At 38.0% G+C, this 20,385-nt stretch overlaps 1 protein-coding gene across 1 annotated transcript in view; it reads right to left on the reverse strand.

The window, feature by feature from the left end:
- Positions 1-8,150: 8,150 nt before the first annotated feature.
- Positions 8,151-20,385, reverse strand: part of Plcxd3 (phosphatidylinositol specific phospholipase C X domain containing 3) — a 200,811-nt gene continuing 188,576 nt past the window's right edge. The window contains exon 3 of the mRNA XM_060380529.1: positions 8,151-11,726. Coding sequence (XP_060236512.1) covers positions 11,573-11,726 — 154 coding nt within the window. The 3' untranslated portion in view covers positions 8,151-11,572. The remainder of the gene's footprint in view (positions 11,727-20,385) is intronic.

Consider the following 20,385-nt stretch of genomic DNA (forward strand, 5'->3'; position numbering starts at 1 on the left):
CCCTTTTACCTGATCCTTCTTTGCTTTGAGTCTACTTTATTCAAATTTTATTCAAATTCACTCTCTTATAAAATAACTTCTCTTTTCCTTTGACTAGATGATGCATGCTTCACTTTCTGTGTGATCAAATTTACCCAACTTGTTATGTCTGGTTGACTAGCCAGAGGAAACCAGAGATGTAATGATTATATTTCTCTTCGCCACTGTAGTTGTGCCACTCAAATTCATTTCATAATTGATGACCTGACCATTTATTCATCTCAAGAGTTATCTGATGGGGCATTTGAACTTTAAAGCAAGTGTTGTAAACCTGGGCTTCTTAATATAGCTACCCAGAGATGGGTGTCTGAGAAACATGAATGGCAAAGCCGGTATATTCTGTATTGGTGAGAGCTTCTTAGACGTGCAGTCTAAGAATGAATTACTAGCTTGGTTAATTGAAATTTATATTTAATTAAGATCACTAGAGAAATGCATGTACAATAAGATTTGAGCTGTACTTTCTGGAGAGTTGTAAGGGTCTCAGACTTAGGGCCCATCGGCCTTTTCCTTCTGAATGCCAGACTTTAGTACACTGCATTAGTTTTCATTTTTCTGTAAACCCCTTTGAAAGCAAAAATACCACCTGAACCACTGATACATAAATTAAATAAACAGAACAATATTTCAGTGTGAATAAGCTCATCAAATTGTGCATAGAGGATTAAGATTCTCACTCTATGTTGTCACTTGCTCATCTGTGATGAGAGCTCCTGCCAGAAGCCATTACTTCTATGACACACATCTAGAGTTCTAGAATGTGTCTAAACAAAAGAATGGAGAAGTAGACTTCCCACAGGTCAATTTTGAGAGGAAAGCAAGCCAAGTTGATAAACTTCACAAAAATAATATTCACACACACACACACGCACACACAGAGACTTTTGTTGCATCAAGGGCAGTGGTAACAGAACAACATGGTGGTTTCTCTTAGAATTTTTTTTACTACATTTATTGTATGAATGTGGGGGGAACAGGTATACTGTGATGTGCATGTGGGAATCAGAGGAAACTTATGGGAGTTGTCACTCTTCTTTCCTTCTACCATAAAGTTCCAGAGATCAAATACTTGTCTTCTACTTTGGAGAAATTCACCTTTACTTGATTAGCTATCTCACTGGCCCATGTCCTGTCCCTATCCCATAGAGAGAAAGGCAAAGACCCAAAGAAATAACTATCTAAAAACAGAATGTGCTGTCTCTCTAATCTTGGATGATTATAAAAGTGTAAGGGTCCTAAAGCCCCTCCATTAGGATATCATTTAAATGGGGAAGGGTCTCATATGGCTGCAGACTACCCACCTACATGACAAGTATACTCCTTTACTTTCTTACCAGTGCCTAGCTGGGTATAGGTAATGTCCACTAACAAGTTTCTGGGCAACAGTGAGAAAGAGTAGAGAAAGGAGACTTCAGAGGTCATCAAAACAATACAGTCACCAGCAGGCGGAGCCAATGGTGGCTTCTACTAAACACACACCACACACACACACACACACACACACACACACGCACAAGCACCGTGAATTCCTATGGTAAGAAGAGGAATGTTTCATGGAAATAAGAGTTGGTAAGATTATAGCTAATATATTCATGTAGCCTCATTTACATTCACAGAAAAATGAGAATTTTAACAAGAATTTAACAGAATAAAGAATTTTAACAAGAAATTTTCTTGTAATTCGAAGTATGATCTCCACCCCCACTCTTTCTTAATACTTTCAATACAGATGCATTATAAGCCAAGCAACCTTGAATGGATAGTCTTCACAAGAATTTATAATGAATATCACAGTTAAGAAATGGGGTTTTTGTGTAGTTGGAATGCTACCATGTTGTTACATGTGATACATTTTTTTCTGAAATTATACCTGAATTCTCAGTCTGTCAATATTCCTCAAAAGGAGCAAGATGAGAAGGATACTGCCTTACTTTTGTCAACCCTCACTACCGCCTAACAGCTTTTTGCACGTGTGTGTGTGTGTGTGTGTGTGTGTGTGTGTGTGTTTTATGTGGCCTTTGTCTGGGTTTGATTAACTCATAACTAAACAATTTCATTTTAAAAGGTATTTGAATGCCTGTCGAGCCCTGGAAATATAAAATAGAGGTGTGATTTTTATTTTCAGTGCTTGCATCAAAGATTTTAAATTTTTGTTGCTTAACATGAAAGATCATTATTTAATAGTATTTGAACATTTATGTTGAAGCAAAAGTTTTCAAATTTGTTTCTTAGTGAAACCCCAAGTATTCAGACCCTACATTCCTATGAGAAAAACTTGCTTATTTTATTGAGTCCAAGAATTCTACAGGGGTTCATAAAAACACCAGTATTAGGGTACTTAACCACTTCCCTCTGCCTGTTACTTATGGCACTAAATCACACTTTCTATAACTTAATGTTGTTTTACTGTGATTCACTTTTGTTTAATAAATCCATATATTTCCAGGGAAACTTTTAACCACAGGGTTGAAGAGCGAATGTGATAGCAGATCTACCATTACACTAGGTTGTTTCTTACTACCTAATTCTATTACGGCCATTGTTAGGGATCCTTCCAAAGTTCAAAGCCAATGTTGAAATCTTCTACCACGGCGTCCATCATTAGTATAAAAGGTATATTTGAAGACAATGCAGCCACTCCTGATGAGACCTGATAAACTAGGATCAGAAGGAAGGAGAGGAGGACCTCCCCTATCAGAGGACTTGGGGAGGGACATGGGTGTAGAAGGGGGAGAAAGGGTGGGATTGGGAGGAGAGAAGGGGGGAGCTACAGAGAGGATACAAAGTGAATAAACTGTAATTAATAAAAATAAAAAAGAAAAAAAGGTATACTTGAATTTTAAGTTCAAAGCCAATGTTGAAATCTTCTACCCTGCTATAACACATCTTTCCAAAAAGAAAGTTCCTGCCTTGACTCAGCTGATTTTTTTTTATTGCTTTGACCCCAGTCAGCAACTCATTTTGACCCTTGAAAAGATGTAGTTATACATTTATTTTATGGGTCTCCTGACTGAGGTATAGAAGCCCAATTTATCATATTAATAATGGAGCAAGTCTTATGAGTTGAAAGAGGCTTCTTTTGAAGCTTAAGGGTGAGAAAAGGAAGGGCAAAGAGTAAAGGGAGGACAATGGGGAGAGAGAGAATAAGGGATAGAGGGGAAAATGGTAGAGGAAGGACAAGGAATAGAGGAAGAACAAGGGGTAGAAAGAGGACAAGAGGTAAAGGAAGGACAAGGGGTAGAGGAAGGAAATGGGGTAGAGAGAAGACAAGGGCTAGAGGAAAGATGAGGGCTAGAGGAAAAAGATTGGAGGAAAGAAGAGAGATAGAGAGAGGTCAAGGGGGTAGAGGGAGGCAAAAGGTAAAAGAGGCAAGGCATAGAGTAGAACAAAAATGTAGTTGAGGGCAAGGAGTAGAGTATGTTACTTTTCTTTAGTGTTCTCAACCCCTGGGCCTTCACACATTGGCTGAGCTTGGACTGTTGTGAGCAGAAGCTGATTGTATTTACTTGTTGCCACAACTAACTTATTTTTATCTTACTTATTTTGTAAATGACTAATAAGAATTAAGAAACAATAAGGATAACTTTTTTTAAAAACTGGTGCTCAGGAATATATATCAATGTTTGAACATTTTACTCTTTAGAAATACTACTTAGAAAAGGTCATTGAGCATGTTTATTTGCTTCTTTAGAGAAAAAAATAATGTCATTTGTTAGATCTAGTGAGACTATGTCAAGTATACACTTTATAAAGTTTTCTAAGGACCATTTTAAAAACGTTTTGCTTGCTTAGTGGGAGCCTGCCATGTAGTAGGCTAAATACTTGCTGAACAAAGCTATTGAAATGTAGCAAGGAAGCATAGCTGTAATCATGGCAAAGACTATTGGTAGAACACCAATACTTTCTAAACACAGAAATCATTACAGCTTTCTAAGTAGAGAGCTTCTGATGCCATAAACCTACAGTATATATAAAGTACAGTTTTGGGTTCTGTTCTTGGTGGGTTTTGTGGCTTGACATAAACTAGAATTATCTTGTAAAAAAAAAAACACTAATAAAGAACATGTCTCTAGGGCCACGTGTGGTGAGGCATGCTTTTGTTTCAGCACTCTGGGAGGCAGAGACATGCTGATCTTTATGAGTTTGAGGCTAACCTGGTTTTCATAGTGAGTTCCAAACCAGCCAGTGTTACATAGTAGGACTTGTCTCAATAGTAAGAGAAACAACAGGAAACAAACAAACAGTCTATAACCCATGTGAAAATGCCTCCATCAGATTGGCTTGTGTCATATGTGTGGGCCATTGTTTTGATTAATGATTGACATGGAAAAGCCTATGCCACTACAGGAGGTGTCACCTTTAGTCAGGCGAAAGAAGCAAGCTTAGCTGGCAAGCATCTTTTCTCCACAGTTTCTGCCTTTACTTCAATTCCTGCCTCCAGCTTCCCACCTTGAATTCCTAGTCTGACTTCATTTGGTAACAGATTATGGCCTGGGATTTATAAGATGATGTATATAAAATCATTCCTTTCCAAGTTTCTCTTGGTTATGGTACTTTTCATAGCAATAAAAATCAAACTAAAACAGGTAAAATTTTAAATTAAATTTCAACTACATTTGTTTGTCAGATGCCTTTACAGTACCACGATAGCACTCAGACTTTTTTTTTTAGTAAAGTATCATTTGAAGCTCAATAATTAGGTTTATTTGGTAAAATAATTTTTCCCAGAAAATTTCAGAAAGAAATCCCATTTTTGAAAGAAAAGGCTCATGCGTTAGACACAGTGGGCATTCATCAGGTTAGGTCCTGCACCTTAAATTTTCAGTTTGAGATGATTTGTAGTATCAATAGGTTATGTTAACATACTGTGTGTTGCTATTCACCTTCCAAGTGATGGTATCAAAAGATGATTAAATTCAAAATTAAGAGACACCTTTAACATAATCAAAGCATGCAATACTTTTCTTTATTGGTACAGAAGCATTTATTGTGAAGGAAATACCGATGTGAAGGTACTTTTAATCATTCTTAACTTGAGAGATTCACGTTGGTGCTTTTAATGAAGTATGGGTGAATATAAATTGGAAAAAAATGAACATAACTAGTACAAGGACTTTATTAGGCAATTTTACTAGCTACAAACAAAGTTTTTTTAACATTAAGAACACAATTTTATATACATATAAAAATCACATTTTCTATACAGACGATAGGCATGGATTTTCATTACAGCACATTTGCTAAGGTATTACTAAAGTGTCAGTGAATAAATCCTAAAAAGAGAAGGCACAGATCTGACTTCCTCTGGTGTACTCCTGGAGTTAATGAAGGAAACACCACCAACTCTACACATTCTTTTTCTCCAGAAATGAAGCAAATCAACAGAAATATATAGGCAGCAATCGTGAGATGGAAACAGGGGATTTGAGTTTTCTTATTTTCCTCACAGAAATTTCAAAAGAGGAGGTAGCTACCAGGAGGTTTTCAGAACTCTGTCCATGTTCAGGCTATGAAGGACCCAGTGTTGGAAATTGTTGGTGTTTATTTAGAAATTCCAGCATGGTTCTGGTCTTTGAAAGCTGACCTAAGAACCAGACTTAGATCTCACAGCTTATTTCCAAGAGGTTCTTCAGCTTCGGTTCCTGAAAACCAGCTGCTCAGTACAATCTGCTTCAGCAATTCTCTGTAGCATGGGCTTTGCCTCAGGAACCGCTTTCGTCCCCGCCCACTGCATATGCAGTATCATTCCCTACTGCGGGAAGAAGCTCTCACCACTAAACTGTATTTACCCTGGACTTCTGCTCCTTCACTAAAGAATTCCTTTATCAAACATTCTACGGTCACCTAGATGAATACTTACAATTCATAGGATAATTTGAAATTGTTAATGATAGGGAGAGGGACGATAAATTCATCTGATTCCTCTCTCAAAGAAAAACACACTGAATTTTAGAACAGGCTCTGGTTTTGAGTTAGAAGGTACTCCCACTTTCCAAGAGCAGTGTTTTAACCCGGGCCATGTTTTTGGTTGTCTCAATAGTTGGGAAATACTATCTCCGAAATAATGAGCAGAATCTAGTTCTCCAACATGCCACTTCAGAACAAATTTGAGTTTGGTAGCATTCATCTAATGAAGTTACTCTTTTGACTTTTGAGATGGTTCTTAAAAATCAGTTAGTGTGAAGCAATATTTTCTTCATGAAGGTCTCCCAACTGCAGATTGTATGAGTGGTCTTAGTACAGGAGAATGGCCATCTCAGAGCTAACAGCAGCCTGGCTGAGAAAAATTAGGAAGAACTATGCGTAGTGTTGCTAAAGTAAAAAAAAAAAAAAAAAAAAAGAAGAAGCAATACACATCCATTGAAAACGTAACCTTTCAGAAACAAGACTATTAATGTAAGCATTTCTGATGAACTATATAGAAAACTCAGTAACATATTTATCTGATGTTTGAAGTTTACTGCTGTTCTGTATTTTACCTGGCAACTGTAAATGTTAAAAGGAAAAAAAATCCAGAGACTGGAGGAAACAAGAGAACAATATTTATAAACAAAATCTAAGCCTAAACTAGATTACAGTTTTGCTTCCAACATGATTACCTAGGTGAGTGGTTGTGACTCCAACCAATCGCCTAGGTAGATTGGTTGGGAGTTTCCTATTACACATGGGCAAGAGATACATGTTATTGATGGTTTTGCTGAGAAGTCAACCGTATTGAAATCACCTCATATCAGTGGAACTTCTTTGATTCTTAGAGATCCAAGGCATTTCATATTATTTTGTATGATACAACTTTCATATGCTGTGGGTTAGAGAAATGGCTGTCCATGGAAACCTTATCGTTAAGTAGAAATGACCAGCCATTACAAAATACTGTGTTAGAATTTTGGTGCTGGTTCTGAAGCTGGCAGAAATAAATGTGAATTTAGTCTTCTAGCATACAAGGGCATTAGTAAACTAAGTGATTTTTAATACTTTCAAACAGCATAGCTGACCCACAAGCTGGACGGTGAAGTTCTAAGTTCTCAGCAACTCTCTGATGCGTATGCTTCGCATCCTTCAAAGAAATATAATTTCTGCTAAAAATTTAAATTCAAATTGCAGCAACTAAACCAAGCCAAAAACAAAACAAAGCAAAAACAACAAAAGAAATCCAAAACAAAGCAACATGGCAATGCATTAAGGCAAGTCATGATGTGCCCTTTTTCTTTAGGATAAGTTTGATTTTTGAAAAGATACAGTATAATTACACTTACCACTGACAAGCACATAATTTTGACTCATACAAATATATGATCAGAACTAAGAACTACAAAATTGTATCACAAGTAAAATTAAAAAATCACACCATTTTCAATTAACACCTTTTGTAAATTCTATAGAATATTTTATTATCATCATTGAGAAAACAAACAATTTGCAACATTATGTTAAACTGCGCGTTACACAGGCGCCGCCAGTAAGTTATGGCAAATAGAGTATCACTCCACGGTGTCACTGAAAACTAGAGAAAAAGAGTAAATACAGCAAAATACAATGCTTTAGAGATCCTGTTGATCATCTCCTGAGGGGCACTGTGCATTATTTCTTTCAGTTGTTCAGGATGCTAGCACTTAACCTATACTGTTCCTCTTTGGCTGACCAACCACAGCAAAGTTAGACCGTCGTGCCAGTGAATAATTGTAAAACGGTAGAACTGAAAAACACTAACAAAAATGTGCGTTTCCTGAGACTTTCAGCTCTCCAGTCTGTAATTCTAACAGGTGGGAACCTGGACAGGTGGTGCTGTCCAAAACACCTCAGAACTTCACAGGACTCAAACAGCTTCAGTGAAGATGTGTACGTGTTCAGACATTTACATTCATTTACATACATTTGCATTAGATCATGTGCCTTGAGGTGTAGTTGACAGGAGAAATACAGCACTACTGCCTGGTGGTTCCAGATTCCAATGGTCTCTATTCTCATTCTCATTTATTTTACAATTATTTTTCTCCCCTTAAATATTCAAATACTTCAACTGTATTTAATCCTTCATAACATAAGAAATATTGATTTCAAGAGTTAAAGTCCCAATAAAACTAGGCAGATAGGGTGCAACTTCGACAGTGTGTGTGTGTGTGTGTGTATGTGTGTGTGCACGCGCTCACGTGCGCTCGCGTGCATGCACACGTGCTCACATATGCATGCATGAGGGCATGCATAAACACGCATGTCTTGCCAAATATATTCTGTTCTGATACATTCTCTGTTAGGTGGTGTTCTGTGAAATTTGAGTTTTCCCATTATGGCTGAAAGCGAACATTGAGGTTATCATATAGAATATCCTAAGGCTTTTAAAGGATGCCTCCCCATTCTCTGTGCTCACAAGACTGTAGTAAGAAGGAGACATAGTGGTAATGGCAGAAGTATTTGCTATATTGGTCCTTCACTGTTGTTGACAGGAAAGCAAATGCAAAAGTGAATTTATTTGAGTACTTTCCCTTGTTCCTCTCACTCTTCAGATTTCCTGCCACAGGTGGATTTTAGTTCAGTTTTTTTTTTTTTTTTCTTTGTAGGACTTGTAACATAAAGTGTCTGGAACTGCCAGCAGAACAAAAACTACACCGAAACATACCGACACTTGAAGCCTGTGTGTAGCCCTTGTGCTCCCAGGACTCAGGAAAGACAAGGTCTGAGCTTATGGCACAGCATCATTTCTCTATGAGAGGCCCACACTGCCCCGTGAGTGTGCTCCGCAGCAGATCGGCGGCCGGGAGAGAGCCAAACGTGTCTTCTCCCTATTTCTTTTTCCCAAGAATCTCTTTTTGTGGATTCTCTCAGAGTTTACTTCTATTTTAGTCCATCTTTAGAAGTTAAGGCAAGTCCATTTACCTCAGTGTCTATTTCCTAGGAGCTAATTGCATATCCATGTGTGAATCATACGTTCAGAGGAAAGCACAGGTTCTGTGCAGACATCATTAATGGCAAAAGTAACAAAACAAGCAAACGAAATCCTCTTTCCTAGATAGGAAATTCCAACCTAATGCTTCATTATGTCTATTTTTTCCAGCACCCACATAACAAATATGACAAAGTTGACTGCTCAAACACTGTAAGAAAGTGTCCACATTCAAGATAATAGCATCCAGTTACTTCTCCATTGCATTCATATTTTGTTAACAGATTAAGAATCTCTTTCTATCATGTAAGTTAGGTAATTGTGTCACTGCAACTGTGCTTGGCTGTAGATGCTCCCGAGGCATCTATAAATTGAATAGTCAGAGAGAAAACTGAGTGTGAAAGCAAATGTATAGAGCATAATGTCAATAATTGAAAATTGTTCATCTTCACAAGAAGATCAAGTGAAATATAATAGACATATAATAGACTTGCAGAGGACGAAGAAGTGAAGACGGAAAGTATTACACATTGTGAATATTGAAGTCCCAATCTATAATATTTCATAAAAACATTTTATTTGGTGAACTACTACAATTTCAAATGTTTTGTAACATTTTCCAAACATTTATGAAGGATGCTATTTTTGTGATATGGTTTAGATTTCTGAGATAGGATCTCATTATTTAACCCAGGGTAGCCTTGAGCTCACAGTATAGACCTGGCTAGACTGAAGTACTGATCCTCCTGCCTCTCAAGTTCTACCGCTACAGGCATGTTCCTCTGTCTAGCTCTGGTATTCTTCTTTAAATTAAATTATCAACTAATATAAGTGTTTTTGTTAAAAAATTATGTTATGTTTGATTATAATCTGTATGTATTTGTGTATATCTGTGTTTGTCTGTGCCAGAGTATGTGTGACAAAATACAACGTACACATATCTGGAATTATAATCAAGTCTGGTGTGTGCATAGGCAAGTTACTTGGTCCAAACTCATTTTTCACGAACATACTCTTAAGTAAAGACAATTTTTATTCATTCTCTGTAGTTGGTAGTAAATGCTATTTACTAATAAAGAATATCTATAATCTAAGTCAGCTCTTGGTCATTTATAATACCTAGATGTATACTTGAAATCAAGTCTTAGTCTAGGCCAAAGAGACTGAGTCATATGTCCTCCATTTAAATTAATTCAAAGCCAAGGGCATGCTTTTATTTTTCTAGGAGTCTGATATGCATGGAAATTCATTGTTCAAGGAAACTACTGAAGTTGGAATATTTCTATGTGTGAAGATAAAATAATATGTAATTTTAGGAACTTCAGCAATTGTACAGATTTTTAATAATCCCTCCTATTATTCTTGTGAATAATTGTGCTCTTTGAAGATTGTTTTTAGAGTTGGCAAATATCAAGAATGACAGACACTCAAAAGAGTATGCTAACATTGTTTTCCTTGGATTACCAAAACTGATGCCACAGAACTTTTTATGAGACTTCAGTTCCATGGCCTTTGTCTTACCTCAAGCAGCATGGAACCCAGGATGCTGGTTGTAAATGAGTCTGTTGAAATCATACATATTGAAAGAATTTGTAAAGGAACTACAGAGATTAAGGGTATAGTCTCAAAAACATTGTTCTAACTCCCTCTACATTCTGTCATTTTCTTCTTTCTAAGTCATAAACATCAATAAAGCTTCTTTTTGTTTCCAAAATCTAGGTTTTAGAATTATGCATTTAGAACCTCAATTTTATAGGAAATTGGTCACGGTCTTTCTATTTTGAATTTTAGAAAAAATACAATTATTAAGAGAAGTTTATAAAAACTTAATTTTTTTTTTTGCTGATTTCCACACACTTGTAGCTTGACATTCGCTGGGCGTTAGTATTTCAGACTTTGCTGAATTAAAATAGCATCTGTCTCTGCATGTGCCATTCTTCTTTTTTTCACTATGGACCTGACACTCACAGTCTTTTCAGAAATCCATTTGCATAATAGTCATAGCTGCCTCACACAGAAATACTGTGAAACACCATTGTTTTAATAGAACACAAAAATCACTAATAACTGCCAATATTACTAATGCAGGGAAACTGATTTGATGCATATTTTCTACGACCAAGAATTAACTATGATTGCCCAATTACAGATGACTATGGAATACTTTACCAATTGTCACAAAACAAACACATTTCATTACAACAGTGCAATACACAATATGTTGGGCATTCAATTGTTTGGAGACCCATAAAGCATCTAATTAGGAAGAGGGAGCAAGAGAGAGGGAGTGGAAAGAGTAGAGGGTATGAACAATATAGGAGCCCAAGGTTGAAATTAGAAAATGCAGTCAAGTAAACACTCATGAGTTACATATCACAAACATTAATTCTGAAAAACAAAATTCACTGTTCTTTTCTATTCCTAACACTAGAAGTAGATTTTGCTCACCAAATGGGAATGATGGCATATTTATAGAGTAATGCAGAATATGGTTACAATCACTGAAGACATGGTTTACCCTCTTTTCCCACCCACTTCCAGCCCTAATTCCTTCAGAGACTCAGTGGAATAGGGAAATCAGAGGGTTGTTGATAATATGTCTAATACAATGAGGCTTTCCTATCTTACTCATGGACATCCCAAAGAGTAATATCAAGTGTTGGCTTCTCCCTCATCAAAGACATAGTTGAGTTTTATGACAGTGCTGATAAAATCACCAAGTTCTACAAAATCAGCAGTGACAATATTGATGCCGCTCTCTCCTGGCTTCTGGGTGCGGACCCACTGCATCATGGCTGGAAGAGCCCTGAGAAAGGAAGCAGAAAGAGAAGTTAAAGGAGGTATGGCAGCCTCAGTCAAGGTCTGTGGCTGGCTGATTTACCAAAACAAATATCTCAAATACAAGCACAGGTGGTCGAAAATGACCAAGTAAATTGCAATGAAGAGTTAAGTCTTTTAAAATTCATTGTGTTTGTTGCATATGAATGTGCCACAGTGTGCATGTGAGGAATTGGTTCTCTCCTCCCACAGTGTGAATTCCAAGGATCAAATTCAGGCTGTCATGCTTAAGAGCAAGTGCCTTTACCTGTTGTACCATTTTCCTGATGCTAAATTCTTAACTTGTGAATGAAACCTGAAGAAGAGATTTTTATTTTACTGGTCTATATTAGACTCTTCAGTTTTAGAGCTCCCTGATACTGCTATAGTTTACAATGGATCTCACATTTTTGCTCTGGTTTTGCAAACTGTGATTGCCTACCCTACAGAGCTGTGGGACGATGAGGTGAACAGTGAATAATTGTATTTAGCAAGTGTTTATCATATACCCATTGCTTTTGGAAAATGCATTAAGATGTTATATGTAGATAACCACAAAGCAAATATCTTTGCCTTCAAAAGGTTCATGGTTTGGTTATAAGCAGGTAAGCAAATAAAAAAGTTCCATTACCTTCCAACCCACTCACTAAGCATCTTGTACTTACAAGTTCTCCTTGTAAGCATCCGAAATGTTCAAGAGAACAAAAGAGAAAACTATTAGCTTATAAAGCCAGCTAGTTGGCTCAGCAGTTAGGGATGCTTGTAACCAAGTCTGATGAGCTAAATTTGACCCTCAGGACCTACAAAAAGGAAGGCAGGAACTGACTCATGAATGCTGTTCTCTGATGTGCACACTGTGGGCTACATATCATCCCTTGAACGCACAGTAAAGTGTAAACTTACATTCTAATAAATAAAGACATACAATAAAAGATAAACTTAGGTAAATTATTACATAGTTTAACAAGGGGGAATAAATGCTATAAAACCAAATAAAGAAATGCATGAAGATAGCAGTACGAAGCTGAGAAAGAGCAGTATAGATTACAGCTTCAAATGGGCAGTTTACTGCACCTTACTGATAAAGAGACATTTGTACAAACTTTTGGGTTTTTTGTCTTGTTTTGTCTTTTGTTTGTTGGTTTGTTTGTTTTGAAACAGGGAGTTCATCACATAGCTATCTATGAAAAGTGTCCTAACTACTGATAGGACCCCTAAAGGGGTGGCATAACTAACCTTGGAAAAAGGAACAGAAGAGTTAAAGATGAAGTGAGAGGTATAAGAAAATGGTGAGGTTCCTGTAGGGAATGTGTATCAACTACTTTTCCTAATACTGTGAGAAAATAATGGTAAAGTCAAGTTAAAGTTTTATTTCATAATGGAGAAGGTCTGTCAGTGGGAGCATGGAAGGCTGGCCACATTGAGTCTGCAGTGAGGAAACAGAGACAGATAAATGCTGGTGTCTATCAGGCTTTCCTGCTCATTCCCTCTTTTTTTTTTTTTAAATCCCTTCTGGATACCCTGAAACAGATTTAGAGTTGGTCTTTTTCCCTCAGCTAAACTTCTCTGGAAAAATTCATCCAGACAAGCCAAATCCTAGGTTGTTCTGAAATCCAGTCAAATTAACAATGAGGACTAACTTATCACAAACCCAAGCCTTGCCAACCTGATACCTAAATACAGCAGCTTTAAGAAGACAACAATGCAGCCAGTCCTAATGAGACCTGATTGGCTAGGGTCAGATAGAAGGGGAGGAGGACCTTCCCTATCAGTGGACTGGGAAAGGGGCATGGGGGGAGAAGAAGGAGGGTGGGACTGGGAGAGATGAGGAAGGGGGCCATAGCTGGGATAGAAAGTGAATAAATTGTAATAATAAATAAATAAACAAACAAACAAACAAATAAATGCTAGATATTTTTGTTTTTTGAGATTATAATATAATTACATCAACTACAATGAATAGATATGTGGAACTGTGGAGCCCAGTTCTAATAAACACATCTATAAAACAATTCTGACCTAACAATCATTGTGGAAGTGGGGGCAGAAAGATTGGAAAGGCTAGAACATCAGGGGATTACTGTGAGATTAGGTTTTCTAGGAATGCCAAATGTTACACCCATAAAGTTTCACCAACATGACTACCTAAACATGAGCTGAAAGAGGACAACAAAAATTTCCATGCTAAAGTGGATGGGAGAAAGCCCACAGGTCCTCAACCCTACACTAAGAAGTACATCACCTTTAAAACTGCATTTCACCCCTTGTCTCTATGGACTCATGGACACTTCATAATTTTAAACATGTTCGATCTAACTTTAAAATTCCCATACTCTTACAGGCAGGATCAATACCACTGAAAGCCAAAAGTCTCTTCTGGGATTCAAAACAATCTCTTAGCTGAGCACATTATAAAAAATAAAAAAATATCCAGAGTAAACATTTCTTTTAAAAATGGATCAATAGGAGACAACAAAGATTTGACTAAAGCAAAGCCAAAATCCAACATGGCAAAAACAAAAAACAGCCACACTGTCAAACATGTGAAGTTTGTGGTGTTATCATTTGGACACAAAGGGTCTTGCACACCACTTCTCTGGCCTGGAGTATGTGAGTCTTCCCTGGATCCTGTTCCACCACATGATTTCCTTGGCAGATATCAGACAATCTTGGTATCTCTGATATCCTGAGCTATCCATTGTGACTTCAAAACAGCTTCTTCCAACACACTTTCAACACCTCTTTGTAGAGACTATACTTTTGTCACAGTTTGCTAGCCTTAGCAGCTTTTCTATAACCTCATATTAAATATCCATTATCACCCATACTTTTTTGCATTTTGTATTTTTATAAAATCAGCACTCTAGGAATGATGCTGGCAAATTCTACCACCAGATCAATATGTAGTCTGGCCCTGCTCCCGTAAGTGTAATAGTCTCTGCATTTTTTAGTAGCTGAACCTAGAAAAAAAAATGTTCTAAATGTTGCTTTGGAGCAGGGGAATCCCTTCAGTGGTTTAGCTAATTCAGTCTTTCTTCTTTCAAACGAAGGTTCCCCTCTTAGTATTTTGGCAGCCTGATTCTAGGTTGCCTAGCAACCTATGATGTCATCATGAGTCACAGGGCAGGTAGCCACACCTGGCAGGCATGGTTACCTTGCTCCTTAAAAGGATCAACCAGCAACTTTGGCCTTCTCTTGGCTCTTGGCTCTTGCCCGCTCTTGCCCTCTCCCCTTTCTCTGTTGGGGCACCCTCCTCTTCCCCCTATCATGCCTCACTCCTTCTCTCTCTCTCTTCATATAATAAACCTCTTTTATCTAAAATCTGCTGTGCGCATCTTCATCATTTCATGGGTCCTAACACTGGTGCGTTGGGGCTGGGAAGGGCTCTCCTGGTAGGACCCGGTCTGGTCACGCCAGGCCCATTTTATTCTGACCATGCTGCCTACAACAGATTTTTTTTTTTTTCTCTAACTATCCCTAACCACCTATGACTTAAAACCTTTACTTTCTTTCAACTGCCCTGCCCTTACTGTGCATGTCTGTCCCCGTGCTCGCCGCTGCTCAGACAATGTCCTGCCCAATGCTCAGAGCCCCGGGGTTAGATTTTAAATTTCCCACAGAACGCCTGCCTGCCACTGGCTTGCAGAGGAGGGTTTTCAGTTGCGCAGACTTGCATGCCACGCTCAGCGGAGAGTTTTAAACAAGGCCGGGACAGCCATCCCACGAGCAAGCACCTGGCCTTTCTTTGCTGCCACAGTTGCGCACCGCACACTGCAAGCAGCCATGTTGACTTGTGTGTGTGTGTGTGTATGTGTGTGTGTGTGTGTGTGTGTGTGTGTGTTCTAATAAAACTCTATTTATGGCCACCAGAATTTGACTTCGTATGTCATAAAATTATATTCTTAGTTTGCTTGATTTTGGTAAAATCATTTTTTAAAAAAAAAAAAAAAACCATTAAAGGCATTGAATCCTTTGTCATTGCAAGTTTCAGTGTAAGTAATTCCACTTTTCCACGTTTGTGTAATAGAGAAGCTGTGCCATGCGCTCGCCCCTCCCCCACTCCTGCAAAACTCCAAGCCGAGTTCAAATCTTGGGTGTCAATACTTCTGACCTCCAAGCTTTTAAAAATCTTTTCTTCCTGATTTCTGCACACTCTGCTCTTAATATATATATATATATTAAGTGCTTTAAATTCTTATCTAATGATGTATACAATTTTCTCATTGGGTTTGCATTTATAAGACTTCCTTAGTCATAACTAACTTTATTTTTTCTCCTTTTAGACTAAAAACAAGTCTCATTTTAAATTGGTATGAATTTTTATATAACGTTTAAAGTCTGTTTTTATGACATGCTATATATATATGATTTTATATAATGATAAAATTTCAAAGTTATAAATGTCTATTCAATTTAAGTTAATTTAAAATGTACATCTAACTGCCTGTATCTTTATCAATTCCTAAATCAATAAATTGTGTTTCTTCTGCCATGAGCTACCTATGATCTGGATTCACCACTAGGCTTTCTGGCTAATAGGTTTGCTATAAATAAATTTAAGTATAATTTTAAAATTGCTTTATACTGTTCTATGATATTGTTGATTTTAACACTCATAACTCAGGGGTTACTATGTACAAATTTTACCAATACTCCAAATTAATGTTTATTAATTTTAGAAGCATTTATTTATGTTAAAATTTGATTGTTATGCTATATCTTTACTAAAAAAAGGTTAAAATATGCTTGGTCTTGTTTTCTAAAAATGGTATTATTATTAATCTATAGTATAGCCTTAGACTTTTATAAGCTATGAACTTTTTATATACTAAATCATACAAAAAACTATTATGCTCTCACTTTCATGGACTATATTTATTATTTTTAAGGCTCCAATTTAACAGGGACAAAACCTAAAGTCCTAATATTTGATGGTTAATGAATTCAAGTTAACAGTCAGTCATCTCATAGATGATCAAGTTTTCTAACATGTCCAGAAATAGATTTATAGTCGTATAGTTGCAAACATGGGCTCACTGCTATCTTTAATAAATATCTGATAATGGTCCTTGAGTCATCTTTCAGGAGTTGGTTAAAATAATAAGATAGGAGCCTTCCCAACAGGCTCATCTACAACAAAAACTATGCTCCAGACCCTGGCTGCTGCTCTGAGCTTGTTGGCATTCCAGCACAAAAACAAGAAGTCTACAATGCCCCATCCCGCCCGGGTATAACCAAAAGTCAGTTCTGCCAGGTGACTGTTTCAAAGGCAGCCAAACGAGACACTGGTCCCGCTGCTGCCTCAACAAGCCTTGGCTGCCTGCCGGCAGACTGGCCTCTGGAAGTCAAAATGTTCCCTTGCAGGTTTGCCTTCTGTGCCCAGCAATGGAGGCTCAACCAGCACAAGAGTCATAGACACTTCCAGACTTCCAGCTCCTTGGTCTGGTGAGGACAAATGGCTCCTTGATTCAGCAACCTCCACCACCCTCGCCCAACCCAGGGTAACATTGCAGATCTGTTTTGGCCTCACACTAGGGTCCCGTGGACCTGTTGCCGACTTCTGTCTTGGAGACTTCAGATGCCTTCCCAGTTCTCTTCATATGCAGGAGACCAGGCCTTAAGCCTGAGTCCTAGAGTTGCTCTTGTTAGGCTTAGGCATAATATGCCTTGTTGCCAGAATCAAGAAACAGACCCGAATAGAACTTTTCACTATCCCTTTAGCTAAAGGACAATAAAAATTCATACGAGTCTCACCTATGTCTCATGGTAAATAACTAGATACAAAGATAAAAAAAATGTTGTTTGAGAGTCTAAGAAAGTGTCTTAAGGTTGGTAAATGCAAGTTATAAATGTTTGAGGGTCTAAGAAAGGGTCTTAAAGTGGTAAAGGCAAGTTACAAAGGTTGCAAGGTTTAAGGTGATTTACAGTCTCCTAAATAAGTATAAAGGCTTAATATTTCCTCCTGTTGCTATGCTACTATTATATTGACTCTCCAGAGCTTTGACCTTTATCAATTGAGCTCTGACTTTTTTTTAAAGTTTTTTTTTTAATTTTTTTAATATTAGCTACAGTTTGTTAACTTTGGATTCCTGCTGTATCCAATTCCACCCTCCCTCCCTCATCTCCTCCCTGGCCCTTTCCAAGTCCACTGATAGGGGAGAACCTCCTCCCCTTTCATCTGAATAGTCTCTGTTCCTCTTACTAGGGAACACACTTGGATACTGAGCTACCATGGGCTACATCCGAGCAGGGGTTATATCCATGCATGGTCCTTGGTTAGAGAAACAGTCTCAGAAAAGACCCCTGTGTCCACATATATTTGGTTCTTGTGGAGCTCCTGTCCTCTCCAGGTCATACTAACTCCCCCCCCCTTCATATGATTCCCTGCACTCTGCTGATTTTAGAAGGATCAGAATGATGTCTTTCTGTCACAAGTAGTAAGTTGAGAGTCAGACACCAAGGTGACTGCAGAATGCATGAGTTGGGATCTCGAGTGGTTGTTCAGGTACTGTACACCAACACTAGAGAGAGCACCATTTGGTGAATAAGATCACCTGAAATTGTGTGGATGGAGAAGAGACTGACACACTTAAGGGTCAGCAGCTTTCAGGCAATGTCAAAGTTGTTTTTAGAAAACTGTTTGTTCAGGGTTGACGTAGTGATAAGTAGTGATTTAAATAGTTTTAAGTTATTAGCGGTAGGATACTGTTGAGCACCTAGCTGACTAGACAGTACAAAAGCAAGTTTGTCCTCATTAGCTATGTCTAGCAGGTGACATTTTTTTTAAAAAAACATTTATTTTTTTTTTCTTAGCACAGCTTTACATCCCCTTTCCCCCTGTCCATGCGGCCTTGCCAGGCCACAGAGGAAGAGGATTCAGGCAGTGTTGATGAGACTTGATAAGCCCCCTGGCTTATGAGATGGCAGAGGAGGAGGATTCTCCCTTTCAGTAAACTAGGGGAAGGGAATGGGAGGAAGAGGGAGAGAGGGTGTGACCCGGAGCAAATGAAGGAAGGAGCGACAATTGGATATAAAATGAATAAACTGTAATAAAATAAAATTCCCACCCGAAAAAAACTGTTTCTCCATTTTTTAATCATGCAAATAATTGAGACTCTTTAATATTTGTTTAATAATAAGTTTCACAACATAATAACCCTGAGCAGTTAATACTCTATTCGTTACCCTCTACTGTAATCCGGTTTCTTCCCAGCATACAGCTCATGGATACTTGTACTTTGTAGCTTTCCCTGACGAGCTCTTTCTTTCTCCTAGACCCTCCTGGACATCTGTCCTTGGCTCAGTCCCCTGGCTGAATCTCCTGCTTCCTCCTCTAATTCCTCCTACCCTGTATGGCAAGAAGTCCAGCCCTAGTCTCTACCCTTCTCAATGACTGGCTACAAGCTGCTTTGGTGACATATCAGCGAATAACCTGTGAGAAGTGTTGATATAACATCAAGACAGGAGATTCTCAGAACAAGGATTGCAATGAGATATGAGGGTGGGTACAGAAATCAGCATTTGAATTACACAATAACCTTAGGTCTACAAGAGGATGGACAGGAATAGGAAGGAAAAGAAGACTAATCATGAAAATAAAGGAAAAAACAAACAAACAAACAAACTTAGGACTGAAGCATGAGGAGTGCAGGTGGATGTTTCTCCAGATACTGGAAAACATATCCAGACAACTCAGTCTGTCCTGGCAAAATGAAATGAGCAGCCTTTGGATACCCTAAAGCTTTGAGACAGTCCAACCTGGGGCAGAGGAAATAATCACTAATAGTGATCACTAATTACCATCTACTTTTCTTGTATTTTTTTTTTTTTACATAGAAGGTCATTCTTAAACTCACTCTGTAGACTAGGTTGGGCTTGAACTCAAGAGATCTGCACACCTCTGCCTCCCAAGTGGAGAGGCCATCACCACCACAACTGGCACTATACTAAGGTTTTCAATCATCTTTATAATCCTGATCCATATTCTTAAATATTTGCATTATCTTTTTAGATATCCATTGAGGAAGAACAAGTTGCTTCTCAAAGGCTCTCAAAAGCTCACTGCTTTCAGGATTTCCTTATTTTTAATAACTGAGTAGTATTCTATTGTACAAATTACCACAATTTCTGTATCTATTTCTCAGTTGAGGAACATCGAGGTTGTTTCCATATTCTGGCTATTACAGATAGAGATGCTATGAACGTGGTTGCACAAATTTCCTTGTTTTATAGTTGAGCATATTTTGGATATATGCCTAGGAGTGGTATAGCTGGATCTTGAGGTAGCACCATTCCTGGTGAGAACTAGAAAAGATCATCTTGTGAGGTAATCCAGAAGCAGAAAGACACACTCATAAATGGTTATGAGACATATAATATAGGATATACATACTAAAATCTGTAGTCCTGAAGAAGCTAAACAACAAGGAAGACCGTAGGAAAGATGCTCAATCCTATTCAGAAGGGCAAACATGATAGACATTGGTAGGAGGAGAAAACAGGGAACAGGACAGGAGCCTAACACAGAGGACCCTTGAAAGACTAAACTGATTGAGGAATCAAAGCAGAGACTGAGACTCATAGCTAAACTTTGGGCAGAGGGCATGGAATGTTATGAAAGAAGGGGAAGATAGAAAGACCTGGAGGGG

This window comes from Meriones unguiculatus, chromosome 3 (assembly GCF_030254825.1).
Source record: "Meriones unguiculatus strain TT.TT164.6M chromosome 3, Bangor_MerUng_6.1, whole genome shotgun sequence".
Taxonomy (NCBI): domain Eukaryota; kingdom Metazoa; phylum Chordata; class Mammalia; order Rodentia; family Muridae; genus Meriones; species Meriones unguiculatus.